Source organism: Asterias rubens, chromosome 1 (genome assembly GCF_902459465.1).
Source record: "Asterias rubens chromosome 1, eAstRub1.3, whole genome shotgun sequence".
In the NCBI taxonomy this organism is placed as follows: domain Eukaryota; kingdom Metazoa; phylum Echinodermata; class Asteroidea; order Forcipulatida; family Asteriidae; genus Asterias; species Asterias rubens.
This window is the reverse complement of record NC_047062.1, coordinates 21,028,594-21,054,979: the sequence shown is the minus strand read 5'-3', so window position 1 is coordinate 21,054,979 and position 26,386 is coordinate 21,028,594. Positions and strand designations below refer to the sequence as shown.

The 26,386-nt window shown below is 35.4% G+C and overlaps 1 protein-coding gene and 1 long non-coding RNA gene across 4 annotated transcripts; one reads left to right on the top strand and one right to left on the bottom strand.

Annotated features, from left to right (window-relative positions):
* Window positions 1-7,121: 7,121 nt before the first annotated feature.
* On the bottom strand, window positions 7,122-10,383 carry LOC117290583. Its single transcript, XR_004519052.1, has 3 exons — window positions 10,344-10,383; window positions 9,297-9,400; window positions 7,122-7,157 (listed from the first exon to the last, which is right to left on the bottom strand). It is a non-coding gene; the product is annotated as an uncharacterized LOC117290583 (long non-coding RNA).
* On the top strand, window positions 9,745-25,787 carry LOC117290565 (legumain-like). 3 transcript variants are annotated; one of them, XM_033772033.1, is made up of 13 exons: window positions 9,745-9,782; window positions 13,090-13,264; window positions 14,901-14,998; window positions 16,509-16,590; window positions 17,106-17,191; window positions 18,440-18,515; window positions 18,944-19,006; window positions 19,687-19,869; window positions 20,333-20,509; window positions 20,838-20,954; window positions 22,204-22,368; window positions 24,116-24,186; window positions 25,339-25,787. In XM_033772033.1, exons 2-13 carry the CDS (start codon window positions 13,133-13,135, stop codon window positions 25,370-25,372), a joined length of 1,284 nt encoding a protein of 427 aa, XP_033627924.1. In that variant the 5' UTR covers window positions 9,745-9,782; window positions 13,090-13,132; the 3' UTR covers window positions 25,373-25,787. The 3 variants fall into 3 exon arrangements, with proteins under 3 accessions (XP_033627924.1, XP_033627915.1, XP_033627906.1); XM_033772024.1 differs by lacking the exon at window positions 9,745-9,782 and adding an exon at window positions 12,338-12,455; XM_033772015.1 differs by lacking the exon at window positions 9,745-9,782 and adding an exon at window positions 12,338-12,469.
* The last annotated feature ends 599 nt before the right edge of the window (window positions 25,788-26,386 follow it).

Here is a 26,386-nt window from a genome sequence, read left to right as displayed (position 1 = left end):
AAAATTATTCACAATTATCAATAATTAATACCCTAAAGGATTGAAAACACCTACTGCAGCTAAATAACTACGTTTATGAAAAATGTATTAAAAAAGCAATGTCTATTGGTCAACTGATCGTCGTTAACATACCTACTGTAGAATCTGTCATAGAGCTGACCACTCAAAACCTACAATGAACAACCTAGTTAATTGGTCACTGAAATAGACCAATAGTTAACGTCATAGACTGAATAACTAACATCAACCAATTCAACAAGGGTTTTAACCAACTCGGAAATCTTAACACTATTCTAACTTACAAAGGAGTGTAAGTAAAACCTACTGTGGCTGAGAACTAAACCAGTCACAATAACATAATGCACAACAGCATCTTTCTAAGCGACGATGTTTCTTCTACAATAAAGCACCCTGTTTACTTCCTACACAATCCCAATGTCATCTTTGATATCTCCTTTTGATACAGTCAAAACTTCTTAACACAAGTGAAACCAATGTAAAAGCCTGAGTACCTGATTGAAATGTGAATAGCCATGTTCAGAATCTCGTTTCTCCGACCCTCGCACCAACATCTGGGTAGAAGTCTCCGTCATCCGTCAGGTCCAGAGTCTCCCTCAGATCAGAAGAGGATGTCCGGTTGTAAAAAAGGTTGATAAAAAAGTAGACTTGTTTACACAGGAACAGTACAGAGAGACGGGTACCAACTTAGGATAACAAAATGATCAGGTAAAAAATGTGAAAAAGTGCTATGGTCCTCAGTCCTTGACACTTTCGATACAGGCCCCCAAAGACTTCAACAGGCAACCAAATCCTTTCTTTCTTAGGTTTCGTTTTTTTGTTGGGTATCGAGAAAGTTGAAATAGTTTGTCAATCATGTAAGGTAGGACACCGGTAAGACAGACTACCAGCGCCACATTAACAAGATTTCACTTAATAAAATGCTTACCCAACCATTAACTCTTGGATCATTAGGTCGCCACACATTCCAGATAGTAGTTGACCACACCAACCGGCACACACGTTTGCACAACTCTGCTGCTTCTACAGTTCAGTGGTGCTTTCTACAGCATTTAATGAATGGTAACCAATAATTTAAGACATAATTTTTCAAATTATAAAAACAGCCAAGTACACCATTCACCATCCCTGAGTTGAAATAAAAGTTATCTCTGAAATTAGATTTGTTTTTTCATCCGCTGATGGCCAAATAAACTCAATGAAATTTAGAACTGTTAATTATTACTGTCACAGCAATGCAAAGAAGAAAAAAACATTTTCAAATGAAGTTTGTGACTGTTTCGTAAAAGATATTGTACTTTTAATCAATTTCATTTTGAGTTTGGACAGGTGTGCATCACACTTATCCAAACATGTCGTGCCTAAAATGAATAAATTTTGTTAAATTGATGACGTACTTGTATGTCATGAAGATTGGTCCCAAGAAGAATACAATTTTAGGATGTGTTTTGGTTGCATTAATTGTCTTGGGTGAGTGCAAGTTGTACTTGGCTTCACAATCATCAAAGTATCAATATATAGAACCAGAAGCACTCCCACAATTTGAGTCACAAGCAAATTTTACAGGATTTTTTGTTTTCCTAAACCGATTTAAGATATTCCAACTCTGGGAAAATCTAGAAAAGAAGAGTTTTTAAAGCAAGCAAAGTTTTAAAAAACATTTGCCAAGAGAGTTTTGAAAAAAAAAAAAAATAAAAATAAAATTCTGTATTTTGGAAAGTAAAGTCAAACATTCTATATGAAAAATGTATGCATTTTGTACGAAGTATTGTGAACTCGTTTCGTGGGAATGTTTCGATAAAATGTATCAAAGACACTGGACACTATTGGTACTTGTCAAAGACTAGTCTTCACAGTTGATGTATCTCAACATATGCATAAAATAACAAACCTGTGAAAGCTTGAGCTCAATCGATTGTCGAAATTGTGAGATATTAATAAAAGAAAAAAAAAACGCCCTTGTCGCACCGTGGTCACACGAAGTTGTGTGCTTTCAGATGCTTCATTTCGAGACCTCAAATTCTAAATCTGAGGTCTCAAAATCAAATTCGTGGAAAATTACTTCTTTCTCGAAAACTAAGCCACTTCAGATAGAGCCATTTCTCAAAATGTTTTATACTATCAACCTCTCCCGATAACTTGTTATTACCAAGAAAGGTTTCATGATAATAATTAATTTTGAGTTACTACCAATAGTGTCCACTGCCTTTAAGACAATTTATGTATAATACACAAATATTTTGCCTCGTTCGTTCTTTCAATCGATCAACCCACCCCAGGGGTAAGGGGAGGATCGATCAATAACAACAATTCATGAAGGTAAACAATTAAATTTTAGATACTCGTTTTTTGAAACTAGCTATACAGCATGAGTTATTATACAAATAATGAATGTTTATGAGTGCAATGGTGCAAGTATGTTCATGAGTTGAAAGATGGAATGTTCTATTCAACGAAGCGGAGTCAGGTTGAATGGAACATTCCATCTTTCAACAAATGAACATATTTGCACCCTTGCACAAATGAAAAACATTCATTATTTGTTTTATATATTGTCCAAGTAGATCTTTGTCATTTTGATCGGAAGATATAACTTTCATAAACAAAGTGTAGGCCTACAATTTCTAATTGTAAAATTACAACCATGACACGCAGAAGCCGAATGCTAGTAATGTGCCTTGCAGTAACACTGCTGCGTTACCAAAGACACGCGCATGCGGTGATGTTTTTTGCTCTTCAGCGTGCAATAGTACTTTTCGTATGGAATGGAAAATGCACGCCGAGTGACGTTAGCGTGCAATAGTACTTTAATTTGCCAACACTTGACGGACACTCCTCCAATCAAATGGCAAGGATCTGCTTGGGTGTAATATAACACAAACCAATGTAAGCAAACACTGATAGTTTAAAAACACCTTTACCACAGTTCGGCCATTTCGTCTGGTTCCTGTGTACCAATCAAAACTCGCTCGAAACTCTCAAAGTTAAATTTGGATGTCAAGCCTCATTTTGTTTCTTGAGACAAACCTGATGGCACTGTCATTGATAAAGGATCCTGATCTTATTTAAGTACCCAGACTGGGATGGATGCTCAGCCTCCTCATCAGTAAGATATCTCTCTGGCATCAGGTGGTCATCGTCATTGTCATCGTCAGTGGTGATTTCATCTCCTTGTTCCAGTGAGCTCTTGCCTCGAGTTCCTCTCAGTGTAGACCGATCCGAAGATGTTGATTCTCTTCAGGAGTACTCAATCTCTTGATGCCTGTAAATCAAAAAAATAAATACAAATTTACTTTTACATTAAAAATGAACCTTTGACCCTAACCATCCCGGGGTCGATTTCACAAAGAGTTAGAAAGATAAAATAAAACAGTGAAAGTTTCAGCAAAATAGGTCTACTGGTTCTACTTGCTGAGAAAACAGAAAGAAGCAAACCCTGTCACAGTAGCGATGAATCCATCCAAGGTAAAGATTTTGATACATCAACAAATTAGGTTTGTTTTTTTCCAAACATTAAAAAAAACTTGGCCAGGGGTTTCCTTACGGGTGGCGAACCCTTTGTCACTGATTTTTGCTCCTCTGTTTTCACAGGTAAAATATAAAACCTCTGAAATGAAACAAACCTATTTGTACATCAAAATATTTTGGGAGCGTACGTTATTTTTCAAAATTTACCAATTGTAAACTTTTAATTTGAAGTGGCGCAATTTTCAATCAAACACAGTAAAAAAAAAATTGTCCAGGGGTTTCCTTACGGGTGGCGAACCCTTTGTCACTGAATTTTTGCTCTTCTGTTTTCAGAGTTAAATATATAAAACAAAATATTTGGGGACTTATTCAAAACTTACCAAATTTTAAATCACCTAATATGAAGTGGCGCATTTTTCATCTCCTTGTTCCAGTGAGCTCTTGCCTCACTTCCTCTCAGTGTAGACCGATCCGAAGATGTTGATTCTCTTCAGGAGTACTCAATCTCTTGATGCCTGTAAATCAAAAAAATAAATACAAATTTACTTTTACATTAAAATGAACCTTTGACCCTAACCATCCCAGGGTCGATTTCACAAAGAGTTAGAAAGATAAAATAAAACAGTGAAAGTTTCAGCAAAATAGGTCTACTGGTTCTACTTGCTGAGAAAACAGAAAGAAGCAAACCCTGTCACAGTAGCGATGAATCCATCCAAGGTAAAGATTTTGATACATCAACAAATTAGGTTTGTTTTTTTCCAAACATTAAAAAAAACTTGGCCAGGGGTTTCCTTACGGGTGGCGAACCCTTTGTCACTGATTTTTGCTCCTCTGTTTTCACAGGTAAAATATAAAACCTCTGAAATGAAACAAACCTATTTGTACATCAAAATATTTTGGGAGCGTACGTTATTTTTCAAAATTTAACAATTGTAAACTTTTAATTTGAAGTGGCGCAATTTTCAATCAAACACAGTAAAAAAATTGTCCAGGGGTTTCCTTACGGGTGGCGAACCCTTTGTCACTGAATTTTTGCTCTTCTGTTTTCAGAGTTAAATATATAAAACAAAATATTTGGGGACTTATTCAAAACTTACCAAATTTTAAATCACCTAATATGAAGTGGCGCATTTTTCATCTCCTTGTTCCAGTGAGCTCTTGCCTCACTTCCTCTCAGTGTAGACCGATCCGAAGATGTTGATTCTCTTCAGGAGTACTCAATCTCTTGATGCCTGTAAGTCAAAAAAATAAATACAAATTTACTTTTACATTAAAAATGAACCTTTGACCCTAACCATCCCGGGGTCGATTTCACAAAGAGTTAGAAAGATAAAATAAAACAGTGAAAGTTTCAGCAAAATAGGTCTACTGGTTCTACTTGCTGAGAAAACAGAAAGAAGCAAACCCTGTCACAGTAGCGATGAATCCATCCAAGGTAAAGATTTTGATACATCAACAAATTAGGTTTGTTTTTTTCCAAACATTAAAAAAAACTTGGCCAGGGGTTTCCTTACGGGTGGCGAACCCTTTGTCACTGATTTTTGCTCCTCTGTTTTCACAGGTAAAATATAAAACCTCTGAAATGAAACAAACCTATTTGTACATCAAAATATTTTGGGAGCGTACGTTATTTTTCAAAATTTAACAATTGTAAACTTTTAATTCGAAGTGGCGCAATTTTCAATCAAACACAGTAAAAAAATTGTCCAGGGGTTTCCTTACGGGTGGCGAACCCTTTGTCACTGAATTTTTGCTCTTCTGTTTTCAGAGTTAAATATATAAAACAAAATATTTGGGGACTTATTCAAAACTTACCAAATTTTAAATCACCTAATATGAAGTGGCGCATTTTTCATCTCCTTGTTCCAGTGAGCTCTTGCCTCACTTCCTCTCAGTGTAGACCGATCCGAAGATGTTGATTCTCTTCAGGAGTACTCAATCTCTTGATGCCTGTAAATCAAAAAAATAAATACAAATTTACTTTTACATTAAAATGAACCTTTGACCCTAACCATCCCGGGGTCGATTTCACAAAGAGTTAGAAAGATAAAATAAAACAGTGAAAGTTTCAGCAAAATAGGTCTACTGGTTCTACTTGCTGAGAAAACAGAAAGAAGCAAACCCTGTCACAGTAGCGATGAATCCATCCAAGGTAAAGATTTTGATACATCAACAAATTAGGTTTGTTTTTTTTCCAAACATTAAAAAAAACTTGGCCAGGGGTTTCCTTACGGGTGGCGAACCCTTTGTCACTGATTTTTGCTCCTCTGTTTTCACAGGTAAAATATAAAACCTCTGAAATGAAAGAAACCTATTTGTACATCAAAATATTTTGGGAGCGTACGTTATTTTTCAAAATTTACCAAATGTAAACTTTTAATTTGAAGTGGCGCAATTTTCAATCAAACACAGTAAAAAAATTGTCCAGGGGTTTCCTTACGGGTGGCGAACCCTTTGTCACTGAATTTTTGCTCTTCTGTTTTCAGAGTTAAATATATAAAACAAAATATTTGGGGACTTGTTCAAAACTTACCAAATGATAAATCACCTAATATGAAGTGGCGCATTTTTCAATTAATAAACACAGTTTAAACATCGGCCTCCTCATCAGTAAGACATCTCTCTGGCATCAGGTGGTCGTCTTTGTTGTCGTCGTCGTTGATTTCATCTCCTTGTTCCAGTGAGCTATTGCCTTGAGTTCCTCTCAGTGTAGACCGATCCAAAGATGTTGATTCTCTTCAGGAGTACTCAATCACTTGATGCCTGTAAATAAATAATAAATAAATAAATAAGTACTTTTACATAAAAAATTAACCTTTGACCCTAACCATCCTGGGGTCAATTTCACAAAGAGTTAGGACTGGTCCTAACTTAGGACTAGTCGCAGGAGATATTAAAAACTTAAGGCTAGTCCTAAGTTAGACGAATAACTTGTCCTAACTCAAGATAAGGCTAGTCTAAGTTAACTCTTTGTGAGTCCACCGCAGATCCTTTAAGATCCAATTGCATGTTTTGTTTGTTTCTGTTTTGCTGAATGCTACACTTGTAACCATATTGTGCTTTACACACATGTCATGTAAACAGTGAATTTCTGCTTGTACTAATCCTCATGTAGCACTGAAATCCGTAATTCAGTGACGCTTGTGGCTCTTCAACAGTGTTACCCCTGATCACTAGGCCATTTATTTCATTCATCAAACCAACTCAGCTCCCTTGGGAATAAACTGCCTGTGCAGCCAAATATGTAGTGACCAAGCTGAATAAATCACAAGAACCATCTCTGCCCTCACAGGTACCTACTAACCCCTGTGCAATCTATGGAAACTGTATGTTAAACCTAAAAGGGTCTACAAGCCTAAAGCCCGGTTCATACTTCCTGCAAATGCGAAGCAAATTTTGTTGGCACAAACTCGCATTGAATAACTCGCAACGAATAACTCGCAACAGTTGAACTGTGTTCAACCACTTCGAAACATTGGCTTAGAAAACAGGGCTGTGTCGCCAAAATTCACTTTGCATTTGCAGGAAAAAGGAACCAGGCTTAAGTAGTGATTAACTTACTTGCATGATGGGCAGAAATAGAAGACGGTTTGTCCTTCATCAGCTGATCGTGTTTGTCTGGTGTGGAAATGAAGTCCATCGTGACCGCACTTGGCACATGCCCCGCCAATCTTAAACCAGACCAGATACAAAAATTAAATTAAGAAGTGATGAAAAATAACCAAGCATTGAATAAACAAATTTGTGATAAAGCGCCTAAGATGAAATGAAACTGTGAAAGTTTCAGCACAATAGGTCTACTGGGTTCTACTTGCTGAGAAAACAGAAAGAAGCAAAACCCTGTCACAGTAGCGATTAATCCATCCGAGGTAAAGATTTCGATACATCAACAAATAAGGTTTGCTTTTTCCCCAAACATTTCAAAAAAATTGACCAGGGGTTTCCATACGGGTGGCGAACCCTTTCTCACTGATTTTTTTTCACAGGTAAAATATAAAACCTCTGAAAGGAAACGAACCAATTTGTATATCAAATTATTTGGGGGGCTTACGTTGTTTTTCAAAATTTACCAAATGTCAACTTTTAATTTGAAGTGGCGAAATTTTTAATCAAATACAGTTAAAAAATTGGCCAGGGGTTTCCCTACGGGTGGCGAACCCATATCACTGAAGTTTGCTCTTTTTAAGAGTTAAATATAAAACCTCTGAAATGAAACTATTTCTAACCAAATATTTGGGGGGGGGGGGGTAACCCAAAATTTACCAATTTATAAAAAAACGCATTTTAAAATGGAAAGTGGTACATTTTTTTCAATTTAACAGTTAAAAAATTTGCCATAGGTTTCCCTACGGGTGGCAAACCCATATCACGGAATTTTGTTCTTTTTAAGAGATAAATATAAAATCTCTTAAATGAAACTATTTCTAACCAAATATTTGGGGGGGGGGGTAACCCAAAATTTACCAAATTATAAAAAAACGCATTTTAAAATGGAAAGTGGTACATTTTTTTCAATTTAACAGTTAAAAAATTGGCCATAGGTTTCCCTACGGGTGGCGAACCCATATCACTGAATTTTGCTCTTTTTAAGAGTTAAATATAAAACCTCTGAAATGAAACTATTTCTAACCAAATATTTGGGGGGGGGGGTAACTTTCAAAATATTTAACAAATTATAAAAAAACGCATTTTAAAATGGTAAGTGGTACATTTTTTTTCAATTTAAGTTATAGTTAACAGTTAAATTTAACATTTAATTGGCCATAGGTTTCCCTACGGGTGGCGAACCCATATCACTGAATTTTGCTCTTCTTATTTGGGGGGAGGGGGGAGGGTAATTTTCAAAACATACCAAATTTAAAATATAAAAAAAGCCTTTTAAAATAAAGTGCTGGTACATTTTTCAACTAAACACAGTTAAAACATTGGCGAACCGTTATCACTGATTTTTGCTGTTTTCAGAGGGATAACAACTCTGAAATAAAATAAGCAAGTACAAACAAAGAAATTTGGGGGTTGCTTTTTTCAAAATTTACCAAATGATAAACCACCTTTTATTCAAACCAAAATTGTGCATTTATCTTTCAAACAATTTCATAATTGACCAGAGGTTCCCCTACAGGTGGCAAACCCTTTACACTGATTTGTTTTTGTTTCTTTCCTGAAATAAAATAAAACGGTAAACCTAAATATTTTGGGGTTATATTCTTCAAAAGAAACCATATGAAATAAATCACCTAATAAATTTCATCTATTGTGCATCTATTGTGAACCCTTTTCACAGATTTTAATTGTACATCTTTTATTATTAATTCAGAGTTAAATATAAATAATAAAACCTCTGAAAGAAAAAAATACTAACAAAATGTTTTGGTGGTTATAGTATAGACAAATAAACAACAATAAAGTACGAACATTTTTGTATGTAAACATCAAGATATAAACGTAAACAATTTCGACATTTCCTAAGACAAGGCCGAGTAAAAAAAGAAACATGTTTAGCATCTGGGTTTCTCCATCTGGGTTTATTCAAGATGGCCACATTCTTTTTAAAATGTCAAATATCCATTGTTTTTTCTACTGCTCAAACAAACAATACATAAATGAAACGTTTTGGTCAAGACATTCAGATTGTTTTAGCTGAAAACGTTTAAAAATAATGTGCGTCAATTTTATTTAAAAATGTGCATAAAAAAATAAATAAAAAAATAAAATAAAAAAAGGAGGCGGCCTGTAGAAAGGAAGCTGGCGGAGACGCTAAAAACATGTTTCTTTTTTTACTTGGCCTAAAACTCCAGTGTTTCACTCACCAGTGGTCCTAGGTCTTTCTGGCTGACGACCTGGTGAAGACCTTCACCATGCTTGCGAGAGTTGAGACTCAGGTATGAATGGTAGACCACACCATGTAATGCAGCTGTAATGAGAAGGAAGAAAAAAAGTTACTTTTCATTCATTCAAAAATATGCTGTCTGTGCTAATGATAGTGATACATGCGGTCACCACTGAGTGATACAAAGAACAAAAAATTCACTGATAATATGAATAAATAATAAACATAACTTTACACAAGTGTTACATTTTGTTGAAAATCTGTGAATGAAAGAAATGTAATTTGGACTTGTGTTGGTCGATTTTGAAATCATGACTGCACAGCACAGACCCTGCCTCATCATAAGATTTGAAAATCTGAAACATTCATTTCCAAAAGACAAGTCAGACAGTCAATGGGGATAACTTTCTGTATGGCGCCATCACTTTTTCACTCATTTTTACAAACCAAGGGATATCTCATTGAGGTAAATTAGATACTATAATATTTCATATCAAATGAAAAAGTGACTGTACCAAGGGTATTTCTTTCAAAAAAGATGATTTTATTTATATAAAATAACATATATATTTTTTTACAAATTATAACATGACCAAACAACAGCGGACGAGCCACCAGGATGCAATCATTACAAAGGATGATATAAAACTTAAAAGGCAATCATTAATATTTATAATGTAAGTTAAAAAATTAATATTGAAAACTTAGTCTACTTACTATTTTATTTATAAATATTATTATTATTTTTTACTAAAAAAAAAATCATTTTTTTGTTGTAAACTACAAATTATCAGTCACATGTCATTTACATCATCAGAGTCAAAGTCATTGGGCTGAATTTGCATTATTATGTATTTAATATAATATTCAAAGTATGTTGTGATCATGCATCAGCCTCCTCCCCCACCGCCTCTTTGGCCACGTCCCGACCCCGCCTACCCATAAATAACGCACAAGTCCAGGGGGCCATCACACACAACTTTACATGCTCCGGTTTCCACAAGAAATACATATATTCCAAACTTACTTTTTGCATTTACTTTGTGAGGACATGTCTTGCATTTCATAACTACCGTTTCTTTTTCAGGAAACGGTAAAATGGAGCCAAATTGCGGGCAAAATTCTCTCGAAGAAGCAAATACCTCCTCTACGTCCATGTTTTGAGAAACTCTGATCCAGCATGCGTTTCTGAATGGGAGGCACGTGATTTATCATGCTGGACTTCATCCGTACATTCAGCGTTGAATTTGGTTTAGGGTATCTGACTAGGTATTAAAATGGGAATCGCGCCATCTGTTGGTGGATTGTAGATTCTCCCGCGCAAAGTTAATGAGTTGTACTAATTGATGCACCAGCCTGCTGTATGATTTTGATTAATTCTGGTTAAAAAGAACCACACCACATCACTATCTAAGAGAGAAATCCCTTCCCACTACTAAATAAAAATCGCTTTAAATTTGTTTTAAATAATCCCCGATCATGCATTGATTGTGCAATGTGGTAAATAGTGTATGTACATGATGTTGTAGCAAGTGAAGTATTATTGTGCATGTGTTGTCTTTTCTTTTTTCCCCTTTTGTGTTTCTAATATTATTATACTTTGTTTTAAAGGTAAAAGTATGGGTAAAGTCATACAACAGAGTTGTAAGCTTTTATGTTTAAGTCACCCCGTTTGTCTATTGACAGTGTAAACAAATTGTCAACATTTATATTATTTGGGGGTCCAGTTGCTTTTTACGTCCCTATAGATTTTATGTTTACACTTGTGCTGACTAAATGGAAACTTCTCTAGATATTTATCGTAAACATGATTGATTGTTATTTTATTTTTGTCTTCATATCACTCCAAAACGTAAAAATGTAAAACAACCTATATGATGATTTTGTAATTTCTTTGTCAAAATCGAGATTATTCCAGTCTCGCCTTCAAACAAAGTATAGTAAATAATTCGAACTATGAATGTCTTCTTTTTCTTTCCCCCTAATGAGGGTTGAGATTTCTTTGACTATTAAGAGATGTATAAATTTAATTTGTATGCCAACATTAATATTAATTTCATCAACAGTTTTGTGACAGTCATTTGTCACTTTTAAAGGGTTGCTTGGTGTAAAACAAGAATGCTCAGAAATCACACACTGGTACAAATATATTTATGGTATTTTTGTTACGTTGTATAGTTTATAAGAATCAGAATATTTGCTCTGAGATAAAAAAAAATCCCCTGAAAAAATGAAGGGAAGATACATTATTTTTTCTTTTTCAGCTGATCCGGCCACCCATTGAATTCCTTGGTTTATTTTGTATCTTATCAGTGCCATTGAAAATGTTAATGCACAGGAGGCCTACAAAGTATCATTGTGACTCTTGCACTTTCCTTGTTTTTATTGACAAACTGCAGTTGCGTGCCTGAAGGAAAAATGAAGAAAAAGCAACGCCTAAAAGAAGTCAATATTGTTGTGTTCAAGAAAAACAAAGAACCTTTTAATTAAAAGATTACGAATGTTTCAAGGTGCTTTTAAAATGTTTTAAGTCTCAAAGCGCTTTTGAAAAGTGAAAGAGTGAAACCAGGAATATTGAATACAAAAATTACAGAAATTACAGTAAAAAGAGCTAATTACATTTGTTGATTTAGTCTAAAGGTTCCTCTTGCTAGGGTCAGGTTTTCCTAACTACAAAGCTTTTGCATTGCATCAAAAGGTGAACAACCCACACACTCAATTTGACCTTAATCAAGGTCTAGTCTACGGCTTTGTTTTTTTTGGGGGGGAGGGAACTTCATCAAGATTTGTTTTATGTGAATCCACAAAAAAAAATTGTAATTGTTTTGCTTGTAGCCCTATAACTACGTCATGTTGATTGTGGACTTCCCCGAGCTTGTCAAAATCACTTGAAACTTGTTTTACTAGTCTGTCCTTTATAGCATGGTGTACAACACGTTTAACTAAAAATGTCACGAACTGCATGCTAGTTTATGTTTTGACCCCGAGTTAAAAATACAACATTGACCTTCTCGTGTCATGTCAACATCACACGACACGGTTGTTTGCGTCGTCGGCTGGTCGTGGAAGCGAAAGCAGAAATTATCATCGCTCTGCTCTGCAAGTGAAGTAAAAACAACAAAGAATTTTGCTGAGCACGGTATCAAAAAAGCTGTAAGTACTCTCCAAATAATTCCTATGGAGGAATTCTGACTATAAAGACTGTATTAAATATTTGCCAACTCGCTAAATAATGTGTTTATACACCAGACTCGACTGCGCTTTCATTTCCAATTATTATGCAACTCACTACCTCCATGATCACTGTGGCTGGTGGGTTCATTCCTCTATGGTGTGTTGTAGTCGAGTTCCGTCGTTTTATGACATTTTGGTGGGTATCAATGAAAAGCTTGTTTTAAGAGAAGTTTACTGGTGTGTAAATCAGCTTTATAGCTTGAAATAAAATGGAGTTATGTCATTTTAAAGGGTGACCTGTTTGTGTCATTTTAATTTAAAAGGCAGTGGACACTAGTACTAGTACTGGTAATTACTCAAAATAATTATTATAATAAAACCTTACTTGGTAAGGAGTAAAAGGGGGAGAGGTTGATAGTATTAAATTAGTATAAAACATTGTGAGAAACTGCTCCCTCTGAAGTTACGTAGTTTTTGAGAAAGAAGTAATTTTCCACAAATTTGATTTCGAGACCTCAGATTTATAATTTGAGGTCTCGAAATTAAGCATATCAAACCACACAACTTCGTGTGACAAGGTGTTTTTTTTTCTTTCCCAGATCGTTTCACATTCCGAGTAGATACGCTAAACTAAAACAAAGGATGAAAGTCTTGCTGCTTGGGCTGATATCCTTGGTGTACAGTGTCAGTGCTGTCCCTGTGGATGGTAATGAACCTGTTCACTGGGCTCTTCTGGTGGCTGGATCCTCAGGCTGGTACAACTACAGACATCAGGTAAACCAAAAATTAAACTTTTTGTAGTATTCATATTTTTTCTAAGATGATAAGATGATTTACTTGCTGTACATTTGGTTTGTATTAATTGTGTATGAAATAAGGAAGGATGTTGGACAATTAGTTTCTGAAACAATTGACTAAACTACTTAATATTTTGCATTCTTAATAATTTACCTAAACTCAGAGTCCTAGACATGTTATGCTAAATGTATTCACACAGGAAAGTTGCTTTTTGTCCGTAGTTTATAGTTTTTGTTAATTATTAATTACCATTTCGTACTTACAATTGTTTGACGAAGATTAAACTTGAGAAAATACATGTAGCTGTTGCAAACTGCTTGAAATAAAAATCGGTCATGGCTTGACATTTCGACCCTAGCAGAGTCTCTCCTGTAACCTTTGAGAAATACTCTGCTAGGGTCGAAATGTCAGGCCATTAATCATTTTGGCGTAAATAAAATGTAGTAGCTGACGCTTTCTGGGACTGTGTAGTAATCTTTCCTAAACTATTTTGCAACAAGGAAGTTGATAGACTGCTGTGAGATATTAAATTATGATATTTTTTTTTAATGAAAAAGTGTAGTGTGTTTCATCATAGAGTGATGGTTTCATCATGATTGCTTTTTTAATTAACTTGTTCCTGGTCACACACAAAAGTTTTTGATAGACCTTTCCATTGTTGATTTATAAACAAATCCTACTGGAAGGGATGGCATGGCCATCTGAATATTAGCAAATAAAAAAAAAATTGCAACTGTCAATTAAATAAAACACCTCCCATAATTGGTTGCTTTCTTCCAACAAATTTAATTTTATGTACCATTGTAACTGTAGCAATCTGTTTTTAGTTTGCACTTTCCGTAGTTTTCCAGCCTCGGTTGCAAAAAACTCAGGCTCTGTGAAAAGAAAGGTCTATTTGGCTCCTATTTTTGCAAAACACTATGTTCTATAAACCCTGACCCTGCATGGTTGTTAAAAATCATTGTCACAGGCACCGTCCCACTCACAGTCCCAGTCGGTACCAGACTCTATTGAAGCCTCACAGTCATGTGATGCAAGGGTTGACTTGAAGGCTAGCTGTGGACTTTACAATTGAAACTAGCCCTGACAATTGAGTTCATGGTTGAAAAATCTTTGCTTGTGTTACGGGTCAGTGTTACGGGTCAGTGGAAACCAGTATGTTTGTTTATTTGTTAGTTAGTTAGTTAGTTTGAATTAAAACAAATGGCCTGATGTTTCGACCCCAGAGTCTTTCTAGAAGGCTAAAATAAAATATAAAAAAAGGCTGAATAAAAAGATAACTTTTTAGGGTGTTTGCTCAGAACAAACTTGTTTTAAAAGCTTATCTATATTAACCATTTGTTGGAAGCCTTAAGTTTGTGATTGGTTCTGAAATCTGTGCTTATATTTGCTTAGCAAAATGTACCGCGTTTCATTTACGGAGGGGGTATGAATTATTTTCAATTTGAGCTGGGTTTATTTTATGAGAAATTCTGATTTTGCTAAACTTTGTAAATAAGTGAAAGAATGGTTTAGGAATGTGATATACTCTAAAGGAAAGTGCTGATTTTCTGCTATTATTATTGCAGACTTTTTGCTCACATTTTAAAGAATATTTTATGTTCTTTTCCAGGCTGATGTTTGTCACTCCTACCAGGTTCTGCACAATCATGGCATTCCTGATAGCCACATAGTGGTAATGATGTATGATGACATTGCCAACAATAAAGAGTATGTATTCCTTACATCAGGGTCATTTGCACTCACATTCTTGCCTTCTCATAATAATAATGAGTCATTCAGAAAAGCAGCACCACAACATAGATTGAAGAAATGTTGAAAAATTAATTATGACTTTTTTTTGTAGGTGTGATGTAAAGTTTTGTTATAGACTTTACAGTGGATGTTTTTTCAGTTCAAATTGCTGTACACTTTGTAGACATTTTAAGAGTCAGTTCAGGTAAATATTTGATTCATGTGCTCAAAATCAAAACAGTAATTTTGTTTATACATTGTGGGTGGAAAGGCCTTGGGGTGCAAGTAAACATGTTCAGATCAAAATATAGCCTAGTGCCATGGTTACAGCCCATTTCGTTTTTTTGGCCATGTGAGGCCAATTTGGGGGTCTGAAAAACTGGTTTTAACTCATATTTACAGTTCCACGCCACCAAAATGCAATTTTATTTTTGAAAAACCTTTTATATCACTACAACCTATCACCCTTGGCCTTCCTTGAGAAAAAAAAGTATTGCTTTAAATTTCACTCTTGTGCTATTTTAGCATCAGCATTAGAGTATGTTTTTAGAACTTGCAAAATCAACATTTTTACCTTACTTTTGGACCCAAAATATCAGTGCCAGGTGTCTCAGAAAAATATCCTTTCAGTTGTGATTAGGGCCAACATTGAAATGAAAAGACCAATGTTGGCTCTAATCACAACTGAAAGGAACATTTTCTGAGACCCCTGGCAAGTTGATATTTTGGGGTCCAAAAATAGGGTAAGCAATTTTGATTTTGCAAGTTCTAAGAGCATACTTTAATGCGGGTTCTAAAATAGCACAAGGGTGAAATTTAAAGCAATAATTATTTTTCTCAAGGGAAGGCCGATGATGATGCTTTGTAGTGATATAAAAGTTTTTTTAAACAATTTTGCATTTTGGTGGAACTGTAAATATGAGCTAAAAACCAGTTTTTCAGACCCTAAAATTTGCCTCAAAATGGCCAAAAAGCAAAATGGGCAAAGGGCTTTATTTTGAAATGATTATGCAATTTTGTTTACCTGCACCACAAGGCCCTTCCACCCACAAAGTATTAAAAAATTCATTTTTAGACAATGAGCACATTAGTCAAGTATTTACCTGAACTGACTCTTAAACACTGCTTTAGTTTGCTGAAATGAGGGATTTTAAAAGGCAAAGAAACTGTTTGAAATCTTGAGTTCCTTTGAAGGGTTGGTCTAGATTAGTACTCTAGATAGTTATAAAGCAATCCAGAAAGGATATCAGACTAGATCCAACTTATTGAGACTTGTTATTATTATGACTTTCTAAAAGTTTATCCTTTGGCTAGGCCTTCAAAATGTTTGAAAGATGTGCAAGTACATCCACACCAACAATTTTTTTTTCCCCTTAAGGTAATGTCACCAACACTTCCTGTAATCTATGATTTGGAAATTGTTTGAAAGCTGAAACAATTTGAAACCTTAAAAATTTTTTTTTTTATTAATCTGCTTTGTCTCCAGAAATAAAATGCCTGGTATTATTATCAACCATCCTAATGGGTCTGATGTATACGCTGGTGTGCCCAAGGATTACACTGGGGAGGTAATTTATGCAAATATTAACAGAAGGAATAAGAAATTAGAAGTGTTCAGTTTTAGATGTGGTTGTTTTCTTTTATAAATAACAATATATTAATTTTAATTGAGATTAACCGCAAAGATGAGAATTAAATATAGGGGTGTAAGAATATTTGGGGAGTTTGGGGCAGCTGAGCTCAAAATAAGGGCATTGCTATCATTGTGTCAACTTCTCTTTATTGCAATATTGGTTTCACACCGCAAACGGACCTGGGATCGATTTCAAAAAGAGTCCTAACTTAGGACTAGTCCAATAAGGTAATATAAAATTAAGGCTAGTCCTAAGTTAGGATGAGTATCTCGTCCTGAGTCGAGATAAGAAATTGACTCTTTGTGAAATTGACCCCAGGTGAATTCTAACAAAGGCTCCACATTAAATAACTTATTTGTTTATGACTGTCTTCTCAACTATCCCCTCTATTAAATGCAGCAATGTTTGTGGAAAAGTTCATTTAAAAAAAAAGTGTTTTATTTTCTTAGGATGTGACACCAGACAACTTTCTTAAGGTCCTACAGGGAGATAAGAGTGGGATGACAGGCATAGGCAGTGGCAAGGTCATAGAGAGGTAAGAGAACAAATGTGTTGCAATTAAAGACACTGGACACTGTTGGTAATTTTCAAAGACCAGTCTTCTCACTAGGTATATCTCAACATTCATCAAATAACAATCCCGTGAAAATTTTAGCTCAAGTGGTCGTCGAAGTTGCAAGATAATAATGAAAGAAAAAACACCATTGTCACAAGAAGTTGTGTGCTTTCAGATGCTTGATTTCAAGACCTCAAATTATAAATCTGAGGTCTCAAAATCAAAATCGTGGAAAATTACTTCTTTCTCGAAAACTACGTTACTTCAGAGGGAGCCATTTCTCACAATGTGTTAAACTATCAACAGCTCCCCCACGTTACCAAGTAAGGTTTTATGCTAATAATTATTTTGAGTAGTTACCAATAGTGTCCACTGTAAGTCATTTGTCAGAAATATCAGTATGAAAAAAACAAGCCAAAACAGGAGTGAAAAAAAAAAAAAAAATTATTTTACTTTATATTGGCAGCTTCCTTCTTGATAGATAGCATCAAAAAGGGGATAAACATAGCATTGAAACATAATATGCCGATGTATTTTCAATAAACGACTCTTATTTCACTTTTTCCCATACTATTTTATATAGTTTTTTCTCAGTTTTAATTCTCTTGTAATTCCTGGTGTTTTAACTTTCACAAGTTTTGAACCAAAGATTGTGCCAATGTGTGTTTTAACAGTATTAAAGCCAATGGACACTTTCGGAACAGAAAAAAAAAATTCACAGATTTACAAATAACCTACAGGGTTTACAGAAGGTAATGGTGAAAGACTTCTCTTGAAATATAATTCCATGAAATTCTTTACTTTTTGAGAAAACATTAAAACAATTATCAATTCTCAAGATCGAGAATTACGGATTTAATTTAAACATATGTCATGACATGGCGAAACGTGCGGAAACAAGGGTTAGTTTTCCCGTTACTTTCTCCCGACTCCGATGACCGTTTGAGCCTAAATGTTCACAGGTCTGTTGTTTTATACATAAGTTGTGATTTACAAAGTGTGGGCCTTTGGACCATTCTGTTTACTGAAAGTGTCCAATGGCTTTAAAGTATAGATTATGCTCTTTGCAAATGTATTTTTTTTTAAATGGAAAACGACAATGGTCGAGAACGCCTCATTTTGCTTCATCGCATCACAAATTAAGTGTTCTATTTGGACAGTCACATTTAGTCACATTTATTTTAGAAAGAAAAATGTACTTATAATTCTTTTTTTCTTCAACTGCAGTGGACCCAATGACAATGTTTTTGTCTACTTCTCTGATCATGGAGCCACAGACCTCATTGGTTTCCCATCAGCAGAGGTAACTATAACTCTAACCCTGTCAAGACTGAGCTTAAGTCTTTTCTTAATGAACAAGCTTATGGCTAATTTGTTTTATGTATATGTACATTGTTATTTTGTATTCTTTGCTGTTCTGGACACCAACGAGAAGACTGAATAGTAATTTTTGTTTTTTTTACCCATACACCGATGTGTGTTAGCACTGTATACTCAGTACTTTCCCGAGTCCTGTGAAAAAATATCACAGGCATATTACTCGGGTGGGATTCGAACCCACGGCCCTTGCGATTCTAGAGCAGTGTCTTACCAACCTACTGAGTTTGCCCGCTAGCTAGAGGCAGTTCGAATCCTATGAGAAGACTTTGGTAGTATTGCCGAATGTAATACAAATTGTTGACCATGTTGTTTTGTAACCAATGAACGGTGTCTTACTCTTTGTTTATATAGCTCATGGAGACAGACCTTAAACAGGCACTGGAGAACATGTCAAAGCAGGATAAATTCAAGAAGGTATAACTTGTTAATTGTTTTTAAAACTTTTATTTGTATGTTTGGTTCAGTGGGTTGTTTTTTGCGGGTGTGGGGTGTTTTTGTTTTATTTCTTGAGGAAATTGGTTGCTGTTACATTTCATGTTTTTTGCATTATCTTCTTTAATTTCTTCAAACTTGTTTTTCCATGTTCTCTTGAAAACATATTGCCAACCACCTCGTAAGCCTACACAACACATGTAAATTTAATTTACATACCTTTATCAGATTTTAAGATAAGATCTATCTTAATTGTGTATCAATCTTAATTTCTTAGCAAAATGTGTCGCCACAACACACAGTCACTATAGCATAACTGACAACTCATCTCGTAATCAATCTTAGTGCTTTGTGAAATCATGGCCAAGTTGTAGCATTCTTAATTTTAGATTGTAAAATGTATTTAATTGTGTTTTGACAAATTTAGCAGACTTTTTTGACAAAGAAACCCGCTTCGAAATTTTACAATTCTCGAGCCCGTAATAGTGATTCTAGCATAAGAATTGTTTTCAAATTTTCTTTTAAAAGAACACCCAATTTGTTGTAGCCCTTAGTTCTTACATCACCTGGTTTTTTTTCTTCCATCTTAAATTGTATACCAACTGTACGAAGACATTCCTAAGCTTCATTATCATAATGTCCCTTTCCATATTTTCCCGTAGTTTGTGTTTTATTTAGAGGCTTGTGAATCTGGTTCCATGTTTGACAACTTCAAAATCAAGGATCTCTATGTGACAACGGCATCAGCACCAGATGAATCCTCATATGCTTGCTACTTTGATGATAAACTGGGTACTTTTCTTGGGGATGTGTACAGTGTGAGATGGATGGAGGACTCAGATAAGGTATTCTTAATTGTCCTGAATTTTTTTTTTTCTTTCTTCTTTTTAAGGGGGAGGGGGGAGCTTTGTATGTCTTAAAAAAAGGGTCATCATTTGGTAATGACTCTGAAAATAACCTGTTGTTTCTATCCAATAGCTTTGTAATTAACTGTTTCAACTGAAATGCCTTTGTTAGAAGAAGAAAACAAAATTCAAAGTTCAATCAGAGAAACAAGTTCGGTAATAGGAATACACAATCTGAGCCAATTTGTTTGAATTCCTTCCTCTAAAACCACTTTCCTTGGAAGGGAATCATTTCTCAAAATGTTATACACTATCAACAGCTGCAGTGCGTCTTACCAAGTAGGTTTTTATGGTCAGTTAGTTTTTTAATAGTCCCTTTAAACAAATAATACACGACTTAGTTATCAGACATCAAGTTATATTGGAAATTGAGATTGGAATATTGGCCTATTTTATGTTACAGGCAAACTTCAATACGGAAACCCTCCTGAAGCAATTCAAAGCCATCCGAAGAGAAACCAACACGAGTCATGTTGAAAAATACGGAGACCTGTCTATTGATAAAGATACCCTCGGAGAGTACCAAGGATCGGGGTCAAAGTTCAACAATGTTCAGGTTGTTGACCTTGCCGATAAACCAGTAAGTTTAAATAAACAGTAAGCTTATCAGATGTAAGAGAAATCAGAGAAAAGAAAACCCAAACAAAAAATTAGCATTTATTCAAAGAATTTTTTAAAATTGCCTTTGTGTGGTTTCAGTTATAATTACAATCGGGGGGGGGGGGGAGAAGGTATGGAAAATTTTCCGTATGGCCCTACCACTTTTTCGTTCGATATGAAATAATATAGTATCTAATTTACCTCATTTATGAGACATCCCTTTTTGTAAAAATGTGTGATAAGGTGGTGGTGCCATATGGATTAAAGTTATCCGAAGGTATTTTTTTGAATATTTATTGCTTTTGCAGTTAGGAGCAGTCCCAAGTCCGGAGGTTCCCATGGCAATCTTACATCACCGGTTAATGGCCGCCAAAGATCCAAGTCAACGCAATGAAATTCTCCAGAAAATAGTTCAACTCGGACAGGTAAGAAGAGAAAATACACTACACTGTTGTCAAAGAATGGAGACTTGGTCAGGGCACAAACTTAGGGGGAAAAACCACAAAATCACAGGGCTTGTAGCTCAGAGTATTTACCGGACCAGGGGTTTATTTGCAAGTCAGGAATCAAAATGAGAAGAGACTAGAATCTAAACTGTTTTATTCGAACAAACACTAAGAAAAGATTGATCTCTTATGTTGGTTGTATGATACCGGGCAGGATCAAAAGATATTAATGTGGGATTCAAACTCCACATTTGAAATTGAACTTCATTCTTTTGAGACAAAGATGTTGATTTGCAAATAAAAAAAACAATGGACTTGTCCTGTCTTGAGTAGCCTTGCTCAAGGCAGTCGAATTATTCACTCCGAAAAAAGACCGCCGCTGTATAAAAACCCACCCGTATTCCCTGTGCATAGCATCGCACGACACGATGCCCCCGTACACTATCCGCTTGCACGGCCGACAGCCTTGTAGGGTCTGTGTTGAAGCCACTGACCTCATTACTATAATAAGCGAAGAGTTCCCACGGTCAGCTCATTACCATAATGCCTGCGAAAGACGAGACATGTTTTCATCACACACCACTACCACGGCCGAACGCTCAGCCAGCATGATAGGGTCCTAAGGTTGTGATGATGGAAGTGCGTGATTGGACGTAAAAATGAATAATTCATTTGCTTCCAATCCTGTGTCGTCTGCAATTGGTCAGACGAAAGATTGTTAATATTCATGAGCTGCATACAAGCATATCCTAGAGCCCCCCCCCCAATTTTTTCCACTAGTGGAAATGTTTCAATACAACACATTAAACCCGGAAGTTACAGACCCGACAGGGCTGTCGGCCTGACGGCCTCCGCATGCGGTTAGTGGTACGAGTGCGGATGGCTTGTGTGCACAGTAGTCGTACGATGTGACAGTGTGTATCGCTCGCACCATGCACAGGGTATACGGGTGGGTTTACACCGGCGTCTTTTCGGAGCGAATAATGCGACTGCCTTGAGCAAGGCTAGTCTTGAGTTTACTGACCCTACACTGATGGGCCGGTGGTTAATTGTAAAGTTCGAGCCCTGCTTAATAATTTTAAGGGCCTTTTCAGGCAAGGCACTTTTGAAAGGGATGTGTTTCAGCAACTGGTAGATGGCGTAAAATTAATTTTAACTGAAACAACTTCCGAGAGCTCCATGAGCAGGTCGGTAACCACAAAACACTTGTAATTATTCAATTCCATAGGCACAACAAAAGATGATGTCAGTTCTACAGTCTACTGTCTCAACACTTCTTGATGGAGATCTTGTAGATAAGGCGATGTCCAGACAAGGTGTTCAGGTGACAAACTGGGACTGCTACAAGACGTCTGTTCGTTACTTCTCAGACAGATGTTTCCCATTCAAGGAGGTCAGTGTGTTGCTCTTTATCTATATCTTTTTTCTTGTATATAAATAGTTTGTTTTGTTAAAGGGAAGGTACACGTTTGGTAATTACTCAAAACAAATATTAACTTAAAAACTGACTTGGTAACGAGCATTGGAGAGCTGTTGGTAGTATAAAACATTGTGAGAAACGGCTCACTCTGAAGTAGCATAGATTTTGAAATAGAGGTAATTTCTCACTAAAATAATAAAAGAACTCTAGCTAGAAGTCTTTTATTCCTATCTGAAAGCACACAAATTCGTCCAACAAGGGTGTTTTTTCTTTAATCATTTTCTCCTAACTCCGATGACCAATTGAGCTCAGGTTTGTTATTTTATGCATATGTTGAGATACACCAAATGAGAGGGCTGGTCTTTGACAATTACCAAAAGTGTACCTTCCCTTTAACAACTTCTTGGTGTAATTCTTTGTCCCTTTTATTAAATAATTTGTTTTTACTGTGGTAATTTGTTGTGGCTGGAACCTTATAATTTTACCTTCTCTATTTAGTTATTGTTTTCATTGTGTTCTATTTTGCATACCGCTTGTCCTGTTTTTAAACATTTTAATGTATTTTATACCATTGTAACGTTCTAGCAATTAACAAAACTTATGACGGGGCTAATAGCGGAACTAAAATGAAACAGTAAACATTGAATTGATGTAAAAAAAATAATTGTGCAGTTTTACTAGAGGTTGTGCTTCATTGTGCTATTACACCATATGTTTTTAAAATCACTGTCTCTGCATACTCCTGGTATGGTATTGTCATAGAGCTATATTTATTGACTAGAGCGCTAACTTGCTCTGCGTTTTGAAGCCACCCTGGGCGCAGACATGTTTGATGTGTTGCGTGACAACGGAATGATTTTAACTTTGAAGAACACACATTGCCGCGATTTTTTTACATTCGGCGTGTGCGCTTACGTACGCGACTGCCCATTCGCGTACGTCCGTGCTACGAAAACCGTAAGTTCGACTTGATTGACGTACTAACAAAAGTGTACGCGCCTTTAAAACATGACGCACATGACGCTCGCAGTTTGTACGCTCATCAGCCGATTGTGCGTTCACATTGATGCATTTTTTGGTTAGATGACACATAGAAAAGAACAAACGCACTTACATGCAAATAGACGTACAATTGCCGTACAAAATTTCAAGCTTTTGTATTGGTTTGTACATAAACATGGATGCGCCCACACGGCTTCAAAACCTTAGTGCATGTACAACGGGGTGTTAGCGCTCTAGTCAATATATATAGCTCTATGGGTATTGTAGATCATTGTTTGTATCTTGGTTTCTAGAGTATTTTTTCATCCTTTTTTTAAATCGTAAAGCTCATCAAGGGATGCTATATAAATACTGTTTTATATTAAATGAGTATAGGCTAGATGGCCTTAGCTTTCAATCCAAACCGGACCTTCTTCAGAGGCATGAACAAGTACAAACAAATACATCCATTTATACGGAAAAAAAGAGGGGAATGGGAAGAATCCAGAAAAAAAGCGGGAAAATTATAGCCAATCAAAGTTTCTATTTTAGAAACAATTGGTGGCTATGAGCAATTTGTAGGGAGAGGAAGAAAAGTCGTCAGGAAAATGTTCTTAAAAGAACAAACAGGTAGGGAGTGGGTAAAAATAAAATGGATATGGTTAAAATAATTAAAAACAAGATACAATCAATACTGTTTTATATTAATAGTACTATTTATTTTCATTTGTGTTATTAGAATGACTTTGCCCTCTCACTGATGTACATCGTAGCTAATCTGTGTGAGCGACAAGAGGTGTCTACAGATATGTAAGTTTCTATACCTTATCTTTAACTTCACTTCCCATCGTTAAAGGCAGTGGACACTATTGGTAATTACTCAAAATGATTGTTACATGTAGCATAAAAAACTAAGTTGTTAACAAGCAATGGGGAGCTGTTGATAGTATAAACCATTGTGAGAAACGGCTCCCTCTGAAGTAACGTAGTTTTCAAGAAATAGAAGTAATTTTGATTGAACTTGATTTTGAGACCTCGTAATAAGATTTTGAGGTCCCGAAATAAAGCATCTGAAAGCACACAACTTCGTGTGACAAGGGTGTTTTTTCTTCCATTATTATCTCGCAACTTCGACGACCAATTGAGTTCAAATTTTTACAAGTTTGTTATTTTGTGCATGTTAAGATACACCAAGTGAGAAGATTGGTCTTTGACAATATGCAAAATCGCCAGTGTCTTTAAAGGCAGTGGACACTATTGGTAATTGTCAAAGACTAGCCTTCACAGTTGGTGTATCTCAACATATGCATAAAATAACAAACCTGTGAAAATTTGAGCTCAATCGGTCATCGAACTTGCAAGATAATAATGAAAGAAAAAAACACCCTTGTCACACGAAGTTGTGTGCGTTTAGATGGTTGATTTCGAGACCTCAAGTTCTTAATCTGAGGTCTTGAAATGAAATTTGTGGAAAATTACTTCTTTCTCGAAAACTATGGCACTTCAGAGGGAGCCGTTTATTCCAATGTTTTATACCGTCATCCTCTCCCCATTACTTGTTACAAAGTAAGGTTTTATGCTAATAATTATTTTGAGCAATTACCAATATTGTCCACTTCCTTTAAGATTTTGTTATGTTTAGAATGACTCCCCCACTGGAATGTATTATTGATCATACTGTCAGTCGTTGTCAGATAATCTTCCTCCTGATTTCAAAAATTTGCTCACAATTTGTCTCATCCAAACTTTTTTTGTGTCTATTAGTAGGGTGTGTGTTTGTTTGTTTGTTCTTTCTTTTTGTGTACTATATATGACTTCCTTTCTTGTAAAGCGTTTTTTATACATTTTGTGAAAGAATGCAAATTAAAAGTGCTTTGATTATTATTTAGTGTTTAAAATGTAAATCTTAACTTTTATACATCATTACCACCCAACTAATAAAATTTAATTTTTCCCAATCAGGATACTGTCATCTTTTGATAAGCACTGCAAGTAAAATCCTAGACATCAATGATCTACTTCTGGCTGCAACAAAGTGAGTAAGCTGTGGACACCTGAAACACTTTGGATTTTAAAGATCATAATTAGTTTTCTTTAAGTACTTTTGTAACAACTCAACCTAATTCATTTCAACTAAACTCTTTATTCAAACTACTTGTAATTGTGCTGTAAAGCAAAGGAGTCTGCCTCTCACATCTATTTGTCATTTTGTGGCTATTCATATTTTGCTATTGAACATACAATATTGAAATAGAGAATGTTTAAGCTTATAACTACACTTTCTACAGGTCATTGAACTGGCCTCTTGTGGTTGAACTTAACATCATTAAAGGGAGGTACACGTTTTGTAATTACTCAAAACAAATATTAACTTAAAAACTGACTTGGTAACGGGCATTGGAGAGCTGGTGGTAGTATAAAACATTGTGCGAAACGACTCCCTCTGAAGTAACGTAGTTTTTGAGAAAAAAGGTTATTTCTCACCAAAATAATAAAAGACTTCTAGCTAGAAGTCTTTTATTCCTGAAAGCAAACAAATTCGTCTAGCAAGGCGTTTTTTCTTTCATCATTTTCTCCCAGCTTCGATGACCAAATGAGCCCAAATTTTCACAGGCTTGTTATTTTATGGTTATGATGGGATACACTAAGTGAGAAGAATGGTCTTTGGCAATTACCAAATGTGTACTTTCCCTAAGGGCCATGGTGAAGGTGCGCTGCATTGTTATTGTTTAAATTTAAAAGATTACATACATTCCTGTGTTTAAGAAACATACAAAACTAGTCCTGAATTCATGATATTTAAGTTTATAGCTTTACATTTTTTTTTAATGTCCTGATTATTTTTTTTCATACTTTTACAAGGGCTGCATTTATCATCTTTTATAATTGGACTTGATCGTTTATGGTATTTTTTCCAAAGAAGTAGCGAGCATCAAACAAGACAATTTTCTATTTTTATATTAGTTGTTTTGGCAATTGTTTGATCAAGTAAAGCAATCTGTTACGTAGT